General features: G+C 45.6%; 1 protein-coding gene across 1 annotated transcript in view; it reads right to left on the minus strand.

The window, feature by feature from the left end:
* Positions 1-1,637: 1,637 nt before the first annotated feature.
* Positions 1,638-23,007, minus strand: part of LOC136648459 (calcium-activated chloride channel regulator 1-like) — a 35,122-nt gene continuing 13,752 nt past the window's right edge. The window contains exons 7-16 of the mRNA XM_066624571.1: positions 20,241-20,465; positions 18,640-18,817; positions 17,384-17,490; positions 15,048-15,278; positions 12,026-12,287; positions 10,082-10,249; positions 9,350-9,580; positions 6,871-7,167; positions 5,513-5,643; positions 1,638-1,760 (exon numbers count right to left, since the gene is read on the minus strand). Coding sequence (XP_066480668.1) covers positions 1,638-1,760; positions 5,513-5,643; positions 6,871-7,167; positions 9,350-9,580; positions 10,082-10,249; positions 12,026-12,287; positions 15,048-15,278; positions 17,384-17,490; positions 18,640-18,817; positions 20,241-20,465 — 1,953 coding nt within the window. The remainder of the gene's footprint in view (positions 1,761-5,512; positions 5,644-6,870; positions 7,168-9,349; positions 9,581-10,081; positions 10,250-12,025; positions 12,288-15,047; positions 15,279-17,383; positions 17,491-18,639; positions 18,818-20,240; positions 20,466-23,007) is intronic.

The following is a 23,007-nucleotide window of genomic DNA, read 5'->3' on the forward strand; positions in this document are numbered from 1 at the left end:
AGTGACCATATACAATGGAGAACAGAGTGCTTACACCTTTAACCATTGTATAGAAGAGGGAATTTGGACAGGTGCAGCTCAACAAGAAGGTTTTAAAAAGCTGTACCTGCCAAAATTCCCACTTCTATACAATGGTTAAAGGTACTGGCATGCTGTGCTCCATTGTATATGTTCACCCTTCTCAGGGTAAGCTTTTACTATTACCAAGATGTTCCAGGAAAAAAAACACAACAACCATATTAGCTATTATGATTGAGAGTGGTGCATTGTTTTTAAAGGTGGCAAGAGGTAATTTAAAAGTGAACATAAAAAATATCCTGTTACCCATTACTTATTTAAAGTACCCTGCTATACTAACATAGTGGTTAAAAGCAGAATTCCCCTCCTGCAAGCACTTAATGATGGTTAACAACACACAAATACATGAGGAGATAGGTCCTAAACAGAGACATAATGCTGCCATGCCCCTCATAGGCATCTAATCTCCACAGAAGCGTAATATGTACATAGTTCCAGATAGTCCTCCTTCCTCAAACACTAACTTGGCCCATTTAACAACACTTGTCTGAGCAGGCCCCCACTCCACAGGGTTAGGAACTGAATGTGCCATGAGTGTGCATGTCCCATTCTCCCAGCATGCCAGAGAACTGCTGCCTACAGGTGTGCCCCATTATCCATGGTGGTTCTGTACCAGAACCCCTCCCATGGATACTGGTGCAGATTTTAGGAGGCTCCTCATTTTCTTCCAGTGTCACTCCAGAATGTATCCTGACCAGGAAGAGAATGCATTGTGATGCATTCTGGGGCAACATTAAGTGAAAGGAGGAACCTAGGAGCGACTGGAAAGAGCCTGCAGGCAGCTCAGAAGGCTGCCTGCAGCCCTGAAAACGCAATCTGCACTCAGTTAAAAAAGCTATTTTTAATGTTCTCCTGATCTTAGAAGTGGTTTACCTCAAAATGCCAGATGCAAGGGAGGGCACAAGGATGCAGGACTCTTGTTGTCTTGTGTGCTCCCTGGGCATCTGGTGGGCCGCTGTGAGATACAGGAAGCTGGACTAGATGGGCCTATGGCCTGATCCTGTGGGACTGTTCTTATGTTCTTATTTGGAAAGAGGGATGGTTCATCTGAACTGTTCCTCCATGCACAATTTAAATATTTTACAGCCCAGTCCTGTCCCCCTCACAAAAATGGCGACTGCTGCATCCTATGGTGGTGGCAGTCTACTGTCTCCTCTAGGTAATGAAACAATTACTCCTTTACCTGGGGTAAGCCTACACAGTGCAGGGGAGGGGTCTATTTGGAACTGAGCTAGCCAACTACCTGGTGCAGGAATATGAGGACCTGGACCACAGGATTGGGTTTGTGAAGGGGGATAGATTGTTAGTGACATTGATGGCACAGCTCCCGCCCTCTTTTACTCCTTATTCTGCCCCGTTTGCCACCCTTCCTGCCCTATTCCACCCCTCCTCCATCCCTCCTGCCCCTCCCACTGACATACCTGCTCCAGTAAGTGGCAGGAGAACCACTGGAACAGGTAGGAAGGTACAGGCCTTCCCTCTGGCATGTTGTCAGAGTGCCTTTTATGACTGGTACTGACTGCTTTATGGCAGTGGGTGGTGCGCATAGGATTGGGCTCTTAGTATTCATAATAACCCCGATAACCTAGTGAAGGGAGGGGACCAGAACCCCAGGAGAGGGACAGGCACACTCCATGCCTTCCAATCAGCTGGGCATCCAGGCGTGATCCCAGTAGGAACACCTGTAAGCAGAGCACAGAGACACAGGGAGAAGAAAGCTCCTCTTATGGTCAGAATGACTTGTATCACCAGGTTGCTTGCTATTAAGACATAATGTTGCACATAAGGAATAACTACTGAGACTGAAGTAAAAGATAAAACATGCCACTCTGTTTCTGAAGCATGCCACTCTGTTTCACCCCTCAGGGCAGCACATGACAGCCAAGCAGATCTACTGCCCATAATAAAATGGGATGACAGGTGTAAGCACCTGTTCTTCGAGTTTATTAAGCAGGAGGATTCAGTATAGCCTTATTTAGCTTGGCGTTTGTTATATAGTGGGTTCATGCAAATAAAGGAAGGCATTGAGATAACAGCTCAATACATTTATTCCACCTTCAGAACAGAACCTGGCAATGAAACACAAGGCAAACACCCCAGGCTTTTATATCCTTTTGCTCTGCCCAGACTCCCCATGATTGATGCAGCTGAAACATTAACTAGAGGGCCAATTGGACAGTAGGTTTTTGATCCATCGCCCAATTGGCCAGCCGTAAATCTGGGCCAATCATTTAAGGCTTGTATTATGGAGACCTGGTTGGATGAAATGGGAGGAGTGAATCTTTCCCAACTTTGTCCTCCAGGTTTCCGAGTACTGCTGCAGCCATGACTGCAGGGACGAGGAGGGAGGGTTGTGATGGTCTATCGGGATTCCATCTCCCTTACCAGGAGCCCTGTCCAGCAATTCACTGGGTTTGAGTGTCTGTATGTCTTGTTGGAAGAGTGAGACAAGATTGGGATTCTGTTGGTGTACCGTCCACCTTGCTGCCCAACAGTCTCCCTGCCTGAGCTGACTGGGTTGATCTCGGACATTGCATTGGAGGCCCCCCACCTACTGATGTTTGGGGACTTCAATGTGCATGCTGAGACCCTAGAAGTAGGTACAGCTCAGGATTTCATGGCCACCATTGCAACCATGGGCCTGTCACAGAAGATCTCAACCCAACCCACGAGGCTGGACTCATGTTAGACCTGGTGTTTTTGTCAGGACAAAGGGATGGTGATCTGGATGTGGAGGAGATTAAGATCACTCCGTTGTCATGGACAGATCCCTTCCTGGTAAGGTTTAGTCTTGTTACAGCCTCCTGCCTCCGCAAAGGCGGAGGACCTTATTGTATGGTCCGACCCTGAAGTCTAATGGATCCGAATGGTTTCCTGTGGGCTTTGGGGGATTTCCCTGCTACTAAGGCCAGTGACTCATCTGAGGCTCTGGTTGATCTCTGGAAAAGGGAGTTGGACAGGGCTGTGGATGAGATTGCCCCTAAGCGGTATCTGCCATGTAGTGTTGCAAGGTTCAAAAGCAAGACTCAGTAGTCAAGGGTGATTGTCTGCAAGCTTTTATTTCATTGCCAGCAACAGACGCCTCAAGGGACTCCTGTCCAAAGCATTGAGAGCGAGTATCAATCTTAACCAGACCCTTTATAATATTTTGGGTCCTTTGTTTGAAGATTTTGAACTTCCCATTGGCTGAAGTTTGACATCAAAGATGGGGCTAACTCTTAATAGGCTGTAGATAGCCTTAGAGACACTTGATAGGTGGGCTTCAAGTTACAGGTTTCCAAATAAGGTAAAATTAACAATTAAACATATTGAATACAAGGTTTTCAAGAACCAGTAGGGTGCACTATAATGTTATTTTATTCAGAACTGGCCTTTTTGGCAAGACTTCAGACCTATTTCTTGGCATACATCTCCTTTCCTGATTTGGATGGCCTTATTTGAGCCGCCTATCTTATCTCTCTTACATTCCTTCTTCTGTTCTCAGCAAAACACTGTGGGGCTCTCTGCCAACCTCTGTTAAGCAAGGTCCTTTTAACAATTTCACTCTGTGTCTTAATTCTATTTGTGAACAGTTACTTTGAATACATTTAAGGGGTCTTTGTGGTATATATTCTTGCTAGAAGTGGCTGGCTAAGTTTTCAGCCAGCTTCTTGTGAATTTTCATATATTTTAACATAAAACAAGCCAAACTTTCACTGTATATAGGATTTCTCTTAAGAAATCCTTTTCTTATTCACGTTTAAACACATTACATGTTCTCCATTTCAGTTGCAACTCAAACAGAGGCTTTCTCAAGAATGTTTTTGCTTATCTAATGAAATGTATTCTTTTCTGCAGGTGTCTGTGTCCAGTGAGCTAAAATTTCAGCCTGCCAACTGTTAAGCTTTCCCTGTAATACTAAGGCTTCATACTACAGTGTTGCAAATATGTGTGTTTTCCCCGCTTGTAACATCTTGGCTGGCTGTTTATTTCTGCCAGGAAGGAGTTCATCTAATTTGAGATACAACTCCCTTTTCCAAATTCCACAGTCTGTGAACCTAGCAAAACAGCCTTCTAAGCAGTTTCTCTGTGAGACTGACTATGATTTTAGCTGGAAATAGTTTTCACTATTTTATATGCCTTTATGCTTTAATAAAATCAGGCAATTAAAACTTACTTTAGCTACCATGTCTCTATGTATATTGGTTACATTTAACGGCAAAGACTACTTTAAAGCTTTTAATGTAAGTCTTCTAGCTACACTGTCCTTTGCTCTAAAAAGCATGAAAGAATAACAATTTTAAAACTGTAAACTGTCTTTGCTAAGATGGGTATTCTTCTGCCAAATAATGTCCATCTGTTTGTTGTTATCTGTTTTTAGTTTGCCATTCAAACAGAGAGTCTTCAAAGGCAGAAGTTTCCCTGGTATTTTCTATTTCTCTTATCTTCTTGCCTCCCCCTTACTTTCAAAGGGAATAACCTTGTCTAAAATATGTGTTGTACTTCTAAAATTTTATCTCTTGCTAGTGTCTAGCTAGACGCCTTGTTATTTTGCCAAGAAACAACCTTGACATTTAGCCAATTTAGCAGAGCAGACAGTTTTCAATTTTTAAGCTTTCCCCTAAATGAAAATGGGGTGCTTTTAAGCTTTTAAATTTTAAGCATTTGCCCTAAGGGCATATTACCCTGGTCATTCTGTCACCTTCTATCAGTAGCAGTGTCAATGTAGCTCCTGGGTTTACTGAGGAGCTGCGGATGATGAAGCGGCAGGTAGACATCTTATGCAAAGGTGAAGAAAGACTCATGACAGGTACAACTGATCACAGGCTAGGGCCCATTATAGGGCCTACTCTGTGGCAATGACAGCAGCGAAGCTTTCCTTCTTCTATGCCACCATCGCATCTGCACAGAGCTGACCAGCGGAATTGTTCTGTGTTGTACAGGGTCTTCTCCATCAGACCTCACCATCAGGAGGAAAACACAGAAGTCTGCTGTGACTTGGTTTTGGATTGAATTGAATTGCGTGCAGCTTGCGATTGATATTAGCACCCATTGAGGCTATTCAACAGGAATCTGACTGACACAGGTTTGGCTGCAGTTGGCACACAAGCCAAAGCTGGGCAAAGGTCCCCCTAGCCACCACTGTTACTTGGGCATTCAGGAGAAGCTGTGGATCGAGAAGCACCCCCAGGTTGCGCACCTGATCTTTCAGCAGGAGTGCAACCCCATCCAGAACAGGTTGATAGTCTAACACAGCTGTTTTCAACTGCTGTACGTGCCATGAGTCTGCCTCAGGTGTGCTGCGGGGCCAGAGGAGACAGACAGCAGCATTGTGGGAGAAGCAGCCTCAAGTGGCAGCCCAAGTAAAAAAAAGCAGCCAAGCAAAGGGGCTGGTAGTGGCTGCTTCATGTCTCAGGCTGCAGCATGCTTTTAAGTAGCAGCCAGAAGCACCCACTTTGAAGCTCTTCCTGTCACTCACTCCTCCTGCTAAGCAATAATGTGGTGGCTGTTGCTTGCTGCGCAGGCTGATTGGATAGCCAGAGAATCCTGGAGTAGCTTCGGGCAGGAGCCATGTTGTGAGTGAGACTGAGCGAGCAAGAAGGCAGACAAAGCAAGTGAGCAGAGCGGGAGTCTGCCGAGGCCACCAACTGAAGGACAGGGTGACTGAAAGGGGTCCTTGAGAGACCTTTTCCTTGCCACAGTTTGTCTGCAATGCCCCAAAGCGACCCTTCCTGTATTGCTTCTACTGACAGGGCACATGTTGGCTTTTACAGGAAGGTTGTTTCATGCACAAGCAGGCAACTGGCACATCTCTCTCCTCTTCTCCCGCACCCCACTCCCTCCTGCACACACATTCCTGCCCCCCCAATCTCATAATCACAGTTAACACCTCTCTTGCTGTCACATTCTCTCTCTCTCTCTCTCTGTCCCTCCCCCCCACCCCCATTTGAATCCTGCATTTGTTTCAGTCATGTCTCCTCATTGCTCCTCACCCCACGTTTCTCTGCCATGTGCTTAATCTGACCTCCCTTTGCCATGTTTTTAATGGTTTCTATTAGTGACTTTATTTATAGTGTTACATGTTGCATCTTTTTAATGGAACTTTGTAAACTGCCTTGTGCATTTGGTTTAGCATAGGAATGGCAGGATAGAATTAAAAATTAAATAAATAAATAATAGGTGACAGGAGGGCAAACAAATAAGAGAAAAATCAGGGTTTTACACCAGAAGGGGCATGTGGGTAATTCAGCTCAGGGAGGATGTTTTAGGCATCCCCATTTCATTCACTGAATGTGATTCTCTCACTATCTTCACATACACGTAACTAAACCGAACTCTTTTTTTCTGGCTGTTTTGTTCATCTGAAGGGGTGAACCCAAGAAACCAAACAAAGCTTGAGAATAATTCAATTTATTGCATTTTAAAACACGTAAATAGAACAAACGGTACCAGTAACACTTCCTCACTTTGGGTCTTCTTCCTTTGAGATGAATCATTTTTAAAGGCTAGAAACAGAAATGTACTCTGTGCATCAGGCATTGAGCAAGGAGGCACTCCCGCGCAGGACTTCTGAACTCCTGCTCACATTGCTTCGCTTACGGAAAACCCAAAACATCACACCTGCGATAGTGCAAAGACTAATGGCAGAAATGCAGACTATGATTGCTAGAAAGGTAGCATCGTTCTTTGCACGTTTCTTACTGCGAGCAGTAGTAGAGGTTGTCATATCAGAATGAGTAGTTCCTACACCAGAATGAGTAGCTCCAGCACCAGAATGCGTCGTTCCCGCACCAGAATGCGTCGTTCCCGCACCAGAATGCGTCGTTCGCACCTTAGTTGTAGTAGACCAAATAATAGGAGGCAATTGTGATGTTTGATGGCCTGCTTGGGCTATATTAGATGCATTCCCAACATTGTTATTGTCATCAATGGCACGAATTGCAAAGAAGACTGCTTTGTTACTTTTCTTGGCAGGCTTAAACTGAAAGAACTCTTTGGTCCCAAAAGGAGCAGGTTTCAGACCTGAAGTGTTCACAGGAGTGGCACTCTGAAAGGTAGCATCTGTTAATTCGGCTGGGTTTTCACTCATTCTTATCTCATACCTCTCCGCTGCAAAATAAAGTGTGTGTTTTTTTAAGTGGGGCTTTTTTTTTAACCTCTGTCTTTCGGGAAACATTTCCCAGGTGCTTAACTTCCTTAAAACATATAACAATACATAAGAAATTAAAAAAAAATTCCATTTCAACTGATGCTGAAAGCCATTTAGGGTGAGTGCCAGGAGTTCATCTCCAGGGAGAGCATTCCAGAATTTGGGTGCCACCAGAGAAAAGACCCTGCCCAGATTCCTACTGATGGCATTTCAGGAGGGATAGAAGCTCAGAGTAAAACTTCTGAGGCCAATCTTAATAGCCAGGAAGGAAATGGGAAGAGGCAGTCCGTCATGTACTTTGGTCCCAAGTCATTTAGGTCTTTAAAGATTTGTTTCAGTGCTGTGGAGTAATACTCCAAATGCCTGGTCAACAACACATATGCCTTTGAGGTCTCAGTCACAACCAATGGAGTCACAAAAATGTCATAAAGCACTTTAGCGCCACCATCGGAGGAGGGAGGTGGGCTCAAATCCCATTGGGCCAGAGCCAGAGGTAAGCCTGCGCTGGTCAACTCAGGCCAGTGCAGGGGTCTGGGAGGGCAAGCAGAGGACAAGGAGGAGGCATTTCAGGGCAAGGGGAGGGAGGATCGCGGGCAGGAGCTAGGGAGAGTGGGGAGCAGGGCCAGGATCCGGCACTTAAGCTGGATCCTATTCCCAGTCTGCCTGGGGCAGCTCTGGGCTGCTGAAATCTGTGCCACCGCTTTAGATGGCACAGATACAAGTACCCCATTGGGGCTGTTGCAGCTTTACCTGGGAAAGAGAACGCAATTCCCCTTGCCCCGGTCTGTGCCGTTTTTGGTCCCAGTCTTGCTCTGGATGCCAATCCTGCCCTGGATGCCAATTCCCAATGCTGCTCTGGATGTCCCCCTTTGCCCCCTTTAGCAACACAATCCTGGAGATTGCATCATTGCCACTCCTGTTCTCCTGCCCCTTAAAGGGACAGAGGAACCTTTAGACAAACTTGTGGGTCGCGACCCACCAGTTTAAGTAACACTACCTTATCGGCTCTCCCGTTTTCCTGTTTTTCCCCAAATTAGGTAAATCCTTACCTAATTCCAAAGGGAATCAGTCTAATACTGAGGTTCTCAAACTTGGGTGTCATGACGCTCCAGCTGAGAGCCCCAGCCTGTGACCCCTTAAGAGGCAGGGGAAGGCAGTAACACAATCCCCAGGATTGCGCCGCTTCTGGGTGGTGGTGGGTGGTTACTTGTATATGTAGGCAGCAGCTCCAGGAGGTGCGGTCGCAAACTGGAAGTGGATTGTGTTCGCTTCATTTTAGTATTTGGTGACTTGGGGAGCCCTGCGGAGTGCTGCACATGGCTCCCCACACCTCCTGGAGGCTGCTGCCTTTATATGTAATAATCCCCCCTTGCCACTCAGAAGCAGTGCAATCTTGGGGATCACATCGCTGCCATCATCCCACCTTGCACACCAACTTATTTCAAGAGCTTTACTCCTGAGAAGTTTGAGAACCCCTTGTGTAATGGGCTGATCCTCTTTTTCTCCCCTGATGTCTACCCTGTTAACTGCCTTCTGATGTGGGGATCTGACTGATCTGCTTCAGACTCTGTGGTTACTGGTTGACCATGGCAAAAACCTCATTCTGAACCTCCTCTCTTGTGTCTGACTTTCCTGGACTTGAGCAGAGCCATGTCAACTGCAGCCTAGTTGATTCACTTACTAGGCCATTCTACCTATGGTTTTAAGGTACTGAAAAATGTTTCATCACATTGGTGTGAAATACAGATGTGGAATCCCCGCATGATGCAGTGTACTCTGTTTGAGGGCACACTTCCAGTTTACGCAGCATGGCAGCTGGGCTGGTTTGGATCCCATTTGAATGGTGAGTAGGTCTTGAAATGTTGCCAGCAGGCCCTACTGTCACACAATTCTGGGAAAGACTTGTAGTGGACAAGCTGAGGGTGAAAAGGAAACCCTTTCTCTGCAGGAAAGTTGCAAGATCACCCTCTAGGATGTTACAGGGATAAAACACCCATGTAAAGGAATTTGTTCCCTATTGCGTTTATCTTACTATCAAGAAATGATCATGTATTTCTCTGTTCTCCCATTAAGCCTCCATCTTCTGTAATTTTTGGATGATAATCAAGGGATTCCTGCTTGAAGTAGAATTTTCACACATACCTGTCCCCGAATCATAGTCATCCCCAGGAGCTGTCCATGTCAAATGGAATTCATCGCCATTATTAACTGGCATTGCCTTAAGATCCCTGATTTTATTGGGTGGATAGAGATCTACACCTGGTGGTGGACTATTTGTCACAATAAAAGAACCTCCTTGATGGATTCTAACAAAATTGCTTGCTGTTTTAGTCTTGTTGTATACAGGTTTCGGTGGGTTCAAAGAGATGCTCCCTGTGAAAAAAGGCCAAAACTGTTGTGTCAGAGTAGGAAGCAATAAACCTCAATGCCCCTTCCTTATTTTGATAACCACTTTGATCTAATTCCTTTCCTGAACAATTTTTATTTAAGTTCATCACCACTGTTCTTCCTTATTACTCTACATGCCTTTTAATATATTCTCCTTTTGGTTTTCTCATTTCATCCTAAAGTTTAGGGTAGAATTTCTGTACAGAACTTGGTATGCAGATATCTCTCTATTCCACACCTCACTCCTTCTCTTCTTTAGCTCCTTCACAGCTAATTCTTCATGAATATATAGAAAGGTAATCAATTGAAAACCAAAACCAGAAATGCTTGTTTTGCTCCTTACAAATTTGAATTATACCTGAGAAACGATGTAATTGACTTAACTTGGCAAATCCATAACCTTGACGTTTTCATCCCCAATTCCCTGTATCTTGTTTCTTCTGATATTTGTCAAGAAAGTAATGTTGTGTCATGGTGCATCCTTACCATTCCCAAGTATGTAACCTGGTATATATAAAGCCTGGCTCTGTCTGCGGACACGTCTGACAGTCTCCTCTTTGCCTTGTACATGCACTTTCAAGTTGTACCTGCCATTTCCTTTGAAGGAAGTGAAATACCTTGAGTACACTCCATCATGCTTGAGAATATCAGCCCCTAGGAAACAAAACAAACAAAACAAAAAACAAGAATTAACATACGTATAAAGCAACCATCTTACTGCTCACAGTTTATGGCCACCAGAGAGTATGTCTAGAGGCAGGGCTGGCCCAAAACCATTTCACACCTGAAGAAGCATGTCAGATGCTGCCCCCCTGAACTGATGAGGTGCCAACCTCTGCTTCTCCCACTGGCCAATGTTCTAGCTCACAAGTGTCCTCCCTTCCACATTTCCTTTTCGTCTCTGCCCCCCTCTTCCTTTTCTATTCCAAGTGATGGAAGGACAAGGAAGTACAGTGGAGGCATGATGGTGTATAGAGAGGGGTGTTCCTCATCAATCTGATGCCTGATGCCATTGCTTCAGTTGTCCTGCTGTATGGGCCAGCCAAGAGATATTCATTCACAGTGCCTCTGCCCGTTTTATGGAAATGGATAAATGCCTGAATCTGATTTTAATCATGTAGGAATATGAACAAATCTGCTCATTTTTATACTAATCTGCTAATTTTTATGGGCTAATCTGCTACTTTTTTATACTCTTTGCAAGAATGACCACAAAAAAGGTCTGCACAATGCGTGTGATGTGATCCATGAAGTCAACCATGGTTTGCCAACATCTGTTATGGCTTTCAGCATGCTAAGCCCCATGCCTCTGTAGTGCCAGACAGTCAACCATTTATCAAGCCACTGATAGGCTGCCAGTTCAGAACTAGTGGGCTGTGTTCGCATGGCAGGGTCACTGCACCAATTCATGTTTCGCAGGTGAGCACAAGGAGACTTCTGCCCATTGATAGAGAGAAGTGGGAGTCAAGTGCAGCAGCCAAGCAGTCTGGCCTGGTGTACAAAGACTCCAAACTCAGATGTGCCAAGAGCAAAAGGAGAGCAGCTCTGGCCATCTGCTGAACATTTTTCCTTGTACACTGTATAACTGGATGCCTCCACCATACTCCCCTCCCAGCCATTCCTCACAAAACAGGTGTTCTTTCCCCACCTCTCCCATCTTCTTGTTATATACAAACTGCCCAACCTTTCCACCCATTTCAGATCATTCGAGGAGCATGTGCAAAATGCCTTCTCCTCACTACCAGACTAGGCGCTTCCACCTACATTTCTGCATGCACATACAGGGACACAGAATTCAGGAGCAGTTTGTGTTTGCGCACATGCGTAGCCTAGAATTTTATGGGGAGCACTGGAGAAGCTACAGTAGCATTCTGGCATGTAGCATAAAGACCCAGCACAGATTAGTCTCCATACCAGCCATTTTCAACGAGTGTGCCATGGCATAGTGCTGTACCGCAAACGGTCTGCAGTGTGCCATGGGAATTTGGAGGAGGGTCATTTATTATTAAGGCCATGGGGGATGTTAGCCTCCCATCAGCAGCATGACGTGCCTTGGCAAATGATCACAAAGCTGGTGGTGTGCCTTGACAATTTCAGTGCGCCTGAGATGAGAAAGGCTGAAAATCACTGCTCCAAACCATTAATGGACATGCAAAGATGCAACTAGGTTATTGCATCTGGAACCATAGCTGGGTGGTAGAGTGCGTGCTTTGTAAGTAAATGGTCCCATAACTAGCATCTTGATTTGCAGTTTGGGAAGGACTTCTGCTAGAGAACCTGGATGGACATTGCCAGTCAGATGGGACAAATACTGGATGGGCTAAGGGTGGTCCAGCTGCTACATGGTAGCATTCTGTGCTCACATCTTTTGAAATCTATGCACAGAGACGAATTCTGCATCATAGCACAAATGCTTCAAAATCAACTTGCCTGCACCATTGTCAAGGAGCTCCAGCTCTACAGCAGTGCCAGACTCTGGTTCAACCGTGACTATGACCTTTGCACCAATCACAGGCAAAAATCCTTGGCTGACTTCTGCATAAATGATCATTGGATTATTGGTGTCTCTTTTCAGATAGGGCTTCACAGTCACTGGAGGCTCACTTAAAGATGCTGCCCTGGTGGTGACCGTCATCGATATGACTTGAGCCGTGTAGTGGGTATTCTGAATGGAGTAAGCCCAGTCTCCTGCCTGCAGATCACAATGTTTGAAGTCAGAAAGGAAATCAAATATTCAGCATCCAAGATTTAATTTTTATAAATGAAGTCTTCGGTTTTTATGTCTTTTTTAAAGAGATAGACAGTCTCTTTATATGCAAATTTGCTATCTGTGAATTCACTTATCTGCGGGGGGCACAACTGCCACCTACCTCTTGGATGGCAGTTTTCTCGCCTACCCCAGACTGACGAGGGAGGGATGGTGTGTTCCGTAGGTTTCATGTTTTAATGCCCACTTTCCGCTCATCAGTTCCCCTCTTCACTCGAAATAGCCCAAATCCTGCAGACAGGATTGCTGGACCCCATCACTAGGGTAGCTCGCCTGTCAGCGGTGGACTTACCATTCACTTGATGGGGCAAATCCCCAGGCGCTGAGTCTTGCGCACCTTTAGTACCTCGTGGATTTCTTCCTGAGGCTCCCGACGCAATGGGAAACTGTGCTTCTAGTTTGCCAGAAGCACAGTTTAAAGCATTGGGGAAGCTTCAGGAGGCTTCCCCGACACATCTGGAGTCACATGAGACTCTGTGTACCCCAGGTAAGTAGGGTCAGAGGCATCCTGAGGGAGGTGCATTCATAGACCTTTGCCCTAGGGCATGGGGCTGGGGAGTGTCGCCTATTCAACCTGCAGAGTTCCTTTTCCTCCAGCTGCTGCAGCAACACCTTGCTTCTCAGCGGGTCTTGGGTGTTGCAGCCTCACGACAGTCTCCAACGTATCCAGCAGCCAGCAGTCTCCTGCAGTCTCCATTCCAGCAATCCTCAGTAGTCTGCTCACCCATGCATCCTTCCATCAGTCACTTCGTTCATTCGTCAGTCAGCAGGTCCTGTAGTCTGCCAGCTAGTCCGTTTAGTCCCTCAGTCCATTAATCAGTCCGCTAGTCAGCTAGTCCATCAGGCAGTCCTCTCTCCTCCAAGCTCCTTCCTTCTGCTCTCTTAGTCTCTCCAACCTCCTTCCTTCTACAGCCACCCCCTTCTTCTTCCTCCAGGTGATGTTTTTATCCCTGTGGGCCTTTTTGCCTCCAAGTGGCTCCAGTTGCGCAGCACACTCACTGCAATCTAAGGCCCTGATGTTAACCCCGTGCTTGCCTGCCAGAGCAGGGGCCACTGTTAACACCACACCCTAGCTGCTCAAGGGATCTTGCACATTTCCATTACAGGGTCCCCCTTCTCCATGTCACTCACAGTTTTGGCAGGAAAAAATGGGGTTGCAGTAGGTACTACTACTACTACTATTAATAATAATAATAATAATATTATTACAGGTATTTATATACCTTCTTGGTTATTTATATAACCTTTCTTGGTCGTCAGATTTCTCCTCAGACTTCAAGGCGGTTTACATAGGCAGGCTATACTAAATCCCAATAGGGATTTTTACAATTGAAGAAGCTTCTGTCTTTCAAGAACCACAACATTTCAGATGGATCTTTTATGATCTGGTATCATATTCTGGCCTCCATTTTCCTCCCACACAGGCTGACAGCGGCCAAAGAGCAGGTGGAATAACTCGGCATAACTCGGCTAGGCTTCTCAGCTGCTTCAAGGTCTTGCCGTTCATGGTGCCAGTGGCCTCGAACTGGCAACCTTTGGATGTTATCTTCAGGCAAACAGAGGCTCTACCCTCTAGACCAGACCTCCTGCATACACCTGGTGGTGTTGACCACCAGGGGGCCAATGCTTGTGAACATTGGGCAGACTCAGGGTGCACTAGAGGATGAACTCTGCCTGATCTTATCCGAACACTGCAATAGTGCTGGGTTATCCATGGGGTTTGCTGCTGTCCTCCAAACCTGCACCACCTCTAAGAGGCATGGACCAGGTACTGCCGACTGAACCAGTTCCCCTGGGATGGGAGCATTAGGGTGAAGCATGACATCCCAGTGACTAGGAGCTGTGGCTGTTCCATGCAGCTGGCAAAGGATTTAAAAAATCCCTTGCGCCGTGACTGTAAGCCAGATCTGGCAATCCCCTCCTGGCCTTACTAATGCAAACGGGTAGGGAAGGGGTGAAAGCAAAATTTTTCTTTTAAAATTACGATTTTAAAGCTCTGCGAAAGGTGACTGAACTCAAGGTGAGGCAGGGACAGTCTGGAACTGGACCTCTGTGCTCATGGAGTTGTGCCCATCTTTTTGTTGGCCCTGCCCACAGTGAGCTGCGAAGGACAAACCCAAAGGTGAAGGAATGTCCCCACCTCCACCAGGGAAGATAAAACAGTCACATGAACAGTGATTTCAGATAATCAATTCAGTATTAAGTACCACTAAGGCTGCAATCCTATACTCATTTACGTGAGAGAAACCCTATTGAATTCAATGCAACTTACTTCTGAGTAGACATGCCTAGGGGTGGGCTGCAAGACTTCAGAGGCAGGATATTAACAGACGGGGCCTTCCAGGGTAAGTGTTTACAGCCCGTGGTCTCATGTAATAATGAATCCCCCCATTAAAGAGCTGCTGCACAACTTGTCACACCCCAGATGTCTAGAGAGGCATTAGAATGGAGCCCTGGATTTGTGGAAGTGAATGGGTTGGAGGAAGTCTTTGAGTCTAGTGAGGCAAAACTGCAAGGCTCTTCCCCACTTGCTGAATCTATGACATTACCTAGCAGCAGCAATATAACTCTCTGTTGGCACTGGCTGCATTTCCATAGGTAGGTTTGCCTGCCTTCTTGAAGGAACAGGCCCTTTTGTCATGTCTGCAGGTTAAATACATAGAGCGGTTCAAAGACACTTCTTACCTTTGCAGTTCCGTCAATCTTTAGTCGAGCCAGTCGCACGTTGGTATTGTCAACGACAAAGTCTGCTTGAAGGTATCGCTTTCCTCTTGGATCCATCAAGATAATTGTTGGTGGGGATGTGCTCAAACTCCATGTGACCATGAAGAATGTATCATTTCCCAAAGATTTATCAATGGATACAACGCCACTCAATGACTGTGAGATACCGATGCTTTGACTTTTACTTCCCAGCTGTTAAAAGACAATTCTAAAGTATCATAATACAGCACAAAAAGTTACAAACTTCATAAATCTGGTTGATTTCATTTCATAAACAGTAAATCCATCAATACATTGTCCACTAAGAAGAACCCCTCAAGGCAGCTTGAGTGAGCAAAACTATACACACCGTTCAGACAGGTATATACACTGGACTGCCAAGAGCAGAGATATGCGTTCTGGTGCTCAAGCTGGTATCCTAGTATCTGTGGCACGCAGTACGGTCCATAAGCTGTTATGCTCTTCTTGACCCACCCCTAGCAGGTACCAGGCCAGTTCCTTTTTCTGTGCCAGATAGGTTTGTTGTTATTCCTTGTGTTTTAAAAAGAATATTTGTATTCTACCTTGGGAGGTTTAAACTGAATGATGGAATGTGAACATTGCAAACCAATAGAAGTCTATAGGAGAAAAGGGATACAACTTGACAGCATCCAGCATGTATCCAGCACGTACCTCTGGATACAACAACTCAACCACTGCAGACAGAACCTGATAAGCTCACTGCTACTCAGACTGAACTAACTGGGACAAATTCTTGATGAGGCATGAAGTGGGGAGGTAAAAAAGAGGTGGCCTCTTGTAGTGAAAAACTATCAGTTATACAAAGGACTTGTCTACATACTTACATTATTTACAAAGTCAAAATAATTATTGCTCTCATATAAATCATCCCATAACTGCATTACTACACCGAATGAGCTTTTTCATAAAAAGATAGAGTTTATTAAAGAAATATAGATTACCAGTAAGAGCACATTTATTTACAGGTTACAGAGCTTTAAATGTTAGAAGAGGTACTTATAAATAGCTGTTTTGGACAGCAGGAGTTCGCTGGAGAAGGTGACTTGTTTTCCCACATCTTTGACACGTGTGACTCGAGTCTGCACAAGTCAGTAAAAAATGCATGTTTTTGCAACTTGGACTTGAGTCACCTGACTTGAGTTCCCATCCCTGACTCACAGCTACGAGTTTAGAAGTGACAAAGTTCTGCTCCCCGAGCAGGAGCTGTTATAGGACTTGGTTCAAAAGAGACAAAACACTTCTGGGTAGACAAAGAAGGTTCTAGCTTTCCTTTAGGTGTGCAGCCCAGGTTTCCTGGACTTGTTTGAGTTTGAGTGTGTCCTCCTAGGAGCACACAAGAATTAATGGCTCACCCATCAGGGAGGTTCCTGCTAGAAAACTGGTATAGCCAGGGAGGCTCAGGGGAGAGCCTTTTTGGCCCAGAGACTGAAAAAAGACTGCCCAGTAGGGCAATTGGAGCTTAATTTAATATGCAGGCAGGACTTGCAATGCACAGCAACTTTTGTCAGAATACAGAAACCAAAATTTTCAAGAATGGTTGCTTCGGTGGGGATGAGACGTCCAGAAATCCAAAAGTTGCAACCGTGTAATGGCTGGTGCAAGGCCCAGCAATCTTCTTCCACTTTGTGTGCCTGTCAGCCATCTTCTGTGTGTCCCCCAGCTCCTGGGAACTGCCTACTTTCCCACTGAGCTGCTCCTATGAGAAGCATGAGAAGCTGGACTCAAAACAAAGACCTCAGCAGCTGCATCTGCCCGATGTTATGGAAATGGGGTGATAAGATGTGTGTCTACTCCAAAGCCCCAGGCTATGTTTAGTCTTCACAAGTATCAGCTTAGATGCTCCTGCTTGATAGCCCTTCTCACTAATGCTGGAAACACACCTTGTACCAGCTCAGTCAATTAGTTGCATGCACCTGTTTGATAGGATGTCTGTTAATGATGAGAACCCAGGCTATAGTCCTACATATATCATTTTGCTGTCGATTCTTCTATTTCTTGCCAGTTAGCACCAATTTACAATAAATTCATCAAAAGCTTATATAAGCCCCTGTATTGGCTGTAGCTGTGTTATTTCTCTCTCTGATGCTCAGGAAGTTGGTTAGATTCCAAATTGCAAAATATGACAAGTGCTGCATAGGCTGTGATACAGTATTAAATAAGTAACTTATTAATAATAGCCGCCTTGGGTGCCCTTCGGGGAGAAAGGCAGAATATAAATAAATAAATAAATAATAGTAATTGATACAAGTATGGTCCCTAATCACTGAAATTCAGACCTGAATAGATTGTTGAAAGACAGATCCACTTCCTGATGAAAGTCCACAGAAAGCATCTATGAGGCTGTTGGAATCCAAGCTGTCAGTGGCAGAGAACTTCAGTCCTCCTTAAATGTGATAGGAAGAATGATAAGACTCCGTCAGTTGCAACAGAATCTCAAATATTGTTTTCGTAGTAGTATCAACAGGTGCTTGAGTGGAGCTGGAGAATCACAGCCTCCGCTGACTTCTTAAGGACAGGCAGTGTATGTTCAGCTGCCCACCGCTGCACACAGCGCCCAAGGATGGACACAAAGCATTTCTCCACTGTAGTGGAAACACGCAAGATCCCTAGAGGGGAAAGGGTGTGGTGTCAACAGCGGCCCCTTGCTGTGACAGGTCTGGGAAGAATGGGGTTAACATCAGGGCCTTAGATTGCAGTGAGTGTGTGGCACAGCTGCAGCCACTTGAAGGCAACAGGGCCCTCCCGGATAACAGCAGCACAAGGAGGGAGGAAAGGATGTGGGTAGTAGAAGGGGGCAGGGAGGACTAACAGACTGGCAGATGGAATGACTAACTGGTGGACTGACTCACGGATTGGCTAATGGACTGGCTAACGGAGTAACTGACTGACTGAACGGAGACTGCTGAGTGGTGGAGAGCTGAGGGTGTGCTGCTGTACCTAGAAGAGCTGCTGTTTTGAGAACTGGGAGGAGGGACCCTGCAGCCCCCACAGGCAAGCTGCCTACTGGCTACCTTCCCATTGGTGCTGGGGTTCAGCAGTAGTTCTGTATGTCACTAGAGCTAGCCAGGTTTGAGCCAAGGGGACTAATTAGCCGCCATGTTTGGAAAGGGTCTTGTGAGTCTTGTGAAACTTAGGCTGCAATCCTGTGCGCACTTTCTTAGAAGTAAGTGCAACTGAATACAGTGGGACACTTCTGAGGAGCCTGGCATAAGATTGTTCTGTTAGATCAGGGGTGTCAAACATAAGGCCCACAGAAGCAATTTTTCCACCCCCAGTAATACTTGGGCTCTCTCGGCATGAGAATATCTTGAAATTATGAACAAGATTTGCACATTTTCTCATCTGTCATTGCAGCTAATGAGTTTCTATGTGAGAACCAAGTGCTTATTTCTAGACATCATCTGCTTAATAGTGTCACTTCCTGCTCAATGATGTCACTTCCGGCCCTCAGCAGGCACCATGAATGCTATTTGGCCCACGACATGAAATGGGTTTGACGCCCTTGTGTTTGATGTTCTGCATACATCCTTACCTGTCATGTTTGCCAAAGTTTCTAGTTCTTTTGCAGCTTTAGGCCCCAAGGCAATGGTGTGAATTTTTGACCCACTTCTTTCAGCTTCAGCAAAGCAAGAGCGTAAATCTGAATCTTCATCATCTGTCAAGAGCACAATCTCACAGCCTTCAGTACTTCCATATTTGCTTAAAAATACCTGTATTGAAAGAGCATGTTAAACATTACCAGTGAGAAGCATAGAAGTCACAAAATGATGTCCGGAACACTATTATTATTAATAAGAATATTTGTATGCCATGTTTCACCAAAAATCATAGTTTACAGAACAATTTAGTTAGCAAACAGCCCAATGCTAAGTCCCTCCTAGTGGTTCAGCTGTGCACTGGAGCATACACTGCATCTGATGGAGGGACAGTCCCAGAAGTCTGCTCCCAAAAAGGGAATATTGGTTCTCTTGCCCGGGGATAAGCCTCCACTCCCCAAATGTGTCTAGTAGTACTTGCACCTGCAATTTTGCTGCTGAGAATATTAGCCAGCCTCAGTTACAAGCAGAGCATGATATGTCATGGCATGAGTATTGTGAGCAACTATAGGGGTGGTGACCTTTTAAACCATGTTCTCAAACAACCGCTTCACAACGAGTTCAAAGAGTGAATGGTGCTGGTGGGTGTATTGTTCAGCTGCCACCACTGGGAAACAAGCAGAGGGGAAGAACAGCTTGCACTCTGTATCACCTCTCCACCTAAATTTTCAGAATGCAGCATGAACATGACTGGACAATATCATTACTTTGTGCTAGGACCTAAAACTCTCACACTGACCCACCGTGCTGCAGTGTCTGCACTTCCAAGGCCACCACCCCATTTCTGCCCTTTCAACCATTAAACATACCAGTCAGCACAGCTAAACATTGAATGGTATTCTCTCAGGGCTGGCCCATCCATGAGGCCAACTGAAATGGTCACCTGAGGCAGCACATTAGGGCTAGGCATTCATCTCTGGCTGCCTACTTGCCTCCACTGCTCCTGCTTCCTCTCTGTGCATTGGAAAAGTAATAGGGGCACAGAGAGGAAGACGACATGTGGAGGGGAGTGCTGAGCTCGGAGAGTGGGAGGTGGAGCTAGCACAGCATCAGACAAGCAGGATAGCATTACCTGTCACCTCAGGTGACACACCTCACCTCAGGTGCACAGAGAATGATTCTGCACCTCAGAGCATGCAGGGCCTGAATGCAGAGAAGGCCCTGCATTCTCTGGTACGAGCAGCCCACATTTTTTTCCACATACTGCCACTGCTCTTATGACCAGCTGTTGAGTGCAATGACACTGAGCTTTTTTGTTAGAAGTCAATGTCCACTTCACCTTTCCTCAAAGAAAAGGGTTACTTTTTGTAAGCCAGTCTTCCTGGACTGTGGCCTGGCTTTCTAATTCTCAAAAGGATTGTATCAGTGCCCGGTTGAAATATATTACTGTCCTATTGACATTTGCGGGACATTAATCATATCTAACTTTGTACTCTTAATTTTCATGGCACTGAGCCATGACAAAGTTCCTTAGGATAGAACCCAAAATGTCCTATCAGAAATGGAATAAAAGTAACTGGGAAAGGTTCTCCTTCACCTGAAATCCTGCACGCACTCCCGAACAGATCTTCGTTCCTCCACCAGCTGTCGTAGGCAAGTAGTTTGCAAGAGATTTGCGCACACTGTCACTGACAACCTGTTGCAAACCAGTCACAATTTTTGCAGTGCTCTCGAATGTAACAATTCCAACCCAGGAATCCTTTTCAATAACCTGTAGGATGAATAGTTCTGCGGCTTGCCTCAGTCGATGAATGCGATTGTGCTGCAAATGAAGGAAAAGACATTTAGTAAATTGTTGATGCCATCCAAGGACGGCGGCTAATAAAAACTACAGATACCATTTTGCATGTGGGCGGCTAATGACAGACTGCCTATAGGTGACCAAAGCACAATGAAGAGGCTCAACGAGGCAGCCAAGTCTCCTGTAGCCTGCCCAGTAAGTGTCTGTTTACACAACAAAGAAAAGGTTCTTAATGAGGGAACCAGGTCTCCCATAGGCTGCAGCAGAGTGTCTGTTTACACAACAAACAAGAAGCTCTTAAGAGGCTCTTAATGAGGCAATCAGTCTCCAGTAGCCCGTGCAGTGAGTGCCTGGCATGGAGTTCCTGTTTACATGACAAAGGGACTAGATGCGGCTGATTGTTCACATGGTGACCAAGGTCATTTGACACCCGGGGCCCATACAATTTTGTCACCCCATACGATTCAATCAATCAATCAATTAATTAATTCCCATTTTTATACCACCCTCCTCTAAGCAGCTCAGGGTGGTGTACATGTTTCCTCCCCTTATTTTGTCCTCACAACAACCCTGTGAGGTAGGCGAGACAGAGATAATAATAGCCATGACATGGAATGAATAATAATAATGGCCAGAAAAATAAATGCAGTGAATATTTTCCCACAAGCAGTGGATGAAATTTTGCACAAAATGGTATATAACATGATAGTATTATTCCTAAAAGCCACAATTTCCTGAATTTTGGTCACTAAGAAGATTGTGTGGGATCCAGGCTTGGAGGGGGGGGGGAGAAAGGGAGATTGTGTGGGATCCAGGCTTGGAGGGGGGAAAGGGGAGATTGTGGGGGGATCCAGGCTTGGAGGGGGGGAGAAAGGGAGATGGGGAATTCAGGCTTGAAGGGGGGAGAGTAAGCATATCAGGACTCACCCAGCTTTGCAAGCCTAAAAACAAGTAAAAATTCAGCTTACAGCTGAAGCCTCTGTTCTATTCTTGGGGGGGGCAAGGCTGCCTTCTGGAGCATTTGTCGAGCTCCACTTTCATCAGGTTGGGATCATGCAGCTATCCTTGCACTCTCCTGTGCCCAACTTGACCAGGAACCAAGGTACATTTGTCTACTCATGAGTAAATGCAACCATCTGGCTTCCTTTTGCTTTCCATAAGGCTCAATACATTCCTCAGCTTGGAGGGAGGGACTTCCTTCTTGGGTGTTTTTTGGGGGCTGCTTTCATTAAACAGGAACCTTTCTGGTGTCGTTGGATTCCTCTCAGCCTGCCCTTTCCGAAAGACTAAGGCAAGTCCGCCTACTTGCGGGTAAACGCGCGATATGACTCGGTTTCACTTTCTATAGGGCTCCATGCATTTTTGGGTTTCTGGTTTTTTGGCTATAACCTTTGATGGAAAGGGGATATTTCACTCTGATGTTTTGCACTGCATTCAGCTGGAAATTCCACATCCAACGCTATATGGCATGATGGGTTACTCCTAACCTTCACGACGTTAGCGACGTGGGTCATTTGTGGTGTCACCCCCTAAGGGTGGTACCTGGGGCGAACCGCCCCTCCGCCCCCTGCTAGCTACGCCACTGTGTTGACCTAATCACATGAGGACAGAGGTGGTATCCCCGTCTTTAAGTGACCCACACTTGTACTGCCTTACTGCTTATCTGCATTCAAGGAGCTCACAAAACAATTTGAAATTCAATAAAAGCACCAGACAGAAATGACAGTATACACCAAAAAGAAAGCAGTAGATAACAAATCTCTTCCTCTCTCTAGGCTCTCTCTTAATCTCATCCACACGGCTTTCCCATCACTCACACAGCCAGGACTGCAAGTGTTCTGAGTACAGCTTTGTTTCCAAGGAGTTGGGTTGCTCAGTTCAGCCAGTCAGTGGGACGGGTGCATTTCACTAGAGAGCTGCTCTGTATGGATCTGTTGTTGCAAGGTGGTAATGCCTAACATTTGTACAGCACTTTCTGAGTGTGCTAGGTGCTTCACGTGCATGAACTTGATGCTTACTTTACAATAACCTGGTAAGCTTATCATCTTAACTGGGAAGCCCCATTGAATATAGTTGGATTTACTTCTGAGTAAACAGCTCTAGGATTGTATTCATGGAGAATTCATGACAGAGGCAAGATCGAAGCTAATATTATAATGCCATTGTAAAAATCAATGGTAAGGCCACACCTGGAGTGTTGTGTCCAGTTCTGGTCACCACATCTCAAAAAGGACATAGTGGAAATGGAAAAGGTGCAAAAGAGAGCGACTAAGGTGATTACTGGGCTGGGGCACCTTCCTTATGAAGAAAGGCTACGGCGTTTGGGCCTCTTCAGCCTAGAAAAGAGGTGCCTGAGGGGGGACATGATTGAGACATACAAAATTATGCATGGGAAGGATAAAGTGGATAGAGAGCTGCTCTTTACACTCTCACATAACACCAGAACCAGGGGACATCCACTAAAATTGAGTGTTGGGAGGGTTAGGACAGACAAAAGAAAATATTTCTTTACTCAGCATGTGGTTGGTCTGTGGAACTCCTTGCCACAGGATGTGGTGATGGC

The sequence above is a fragment of the Tiliqua scincoides genome, chromosome 4 (assembly GCF_035046505.1).
Source record: "Tiliqua scincoides isolate rTilSci1 chromosome 4, rTilSci1.hap2, whole genome shotgun sequence".
NCBI lineage: Eukaryota > Metazoa > Chordata > Lepidosauria > Squamata > Scincidae > Tiliqua > Tiliqua scincoides.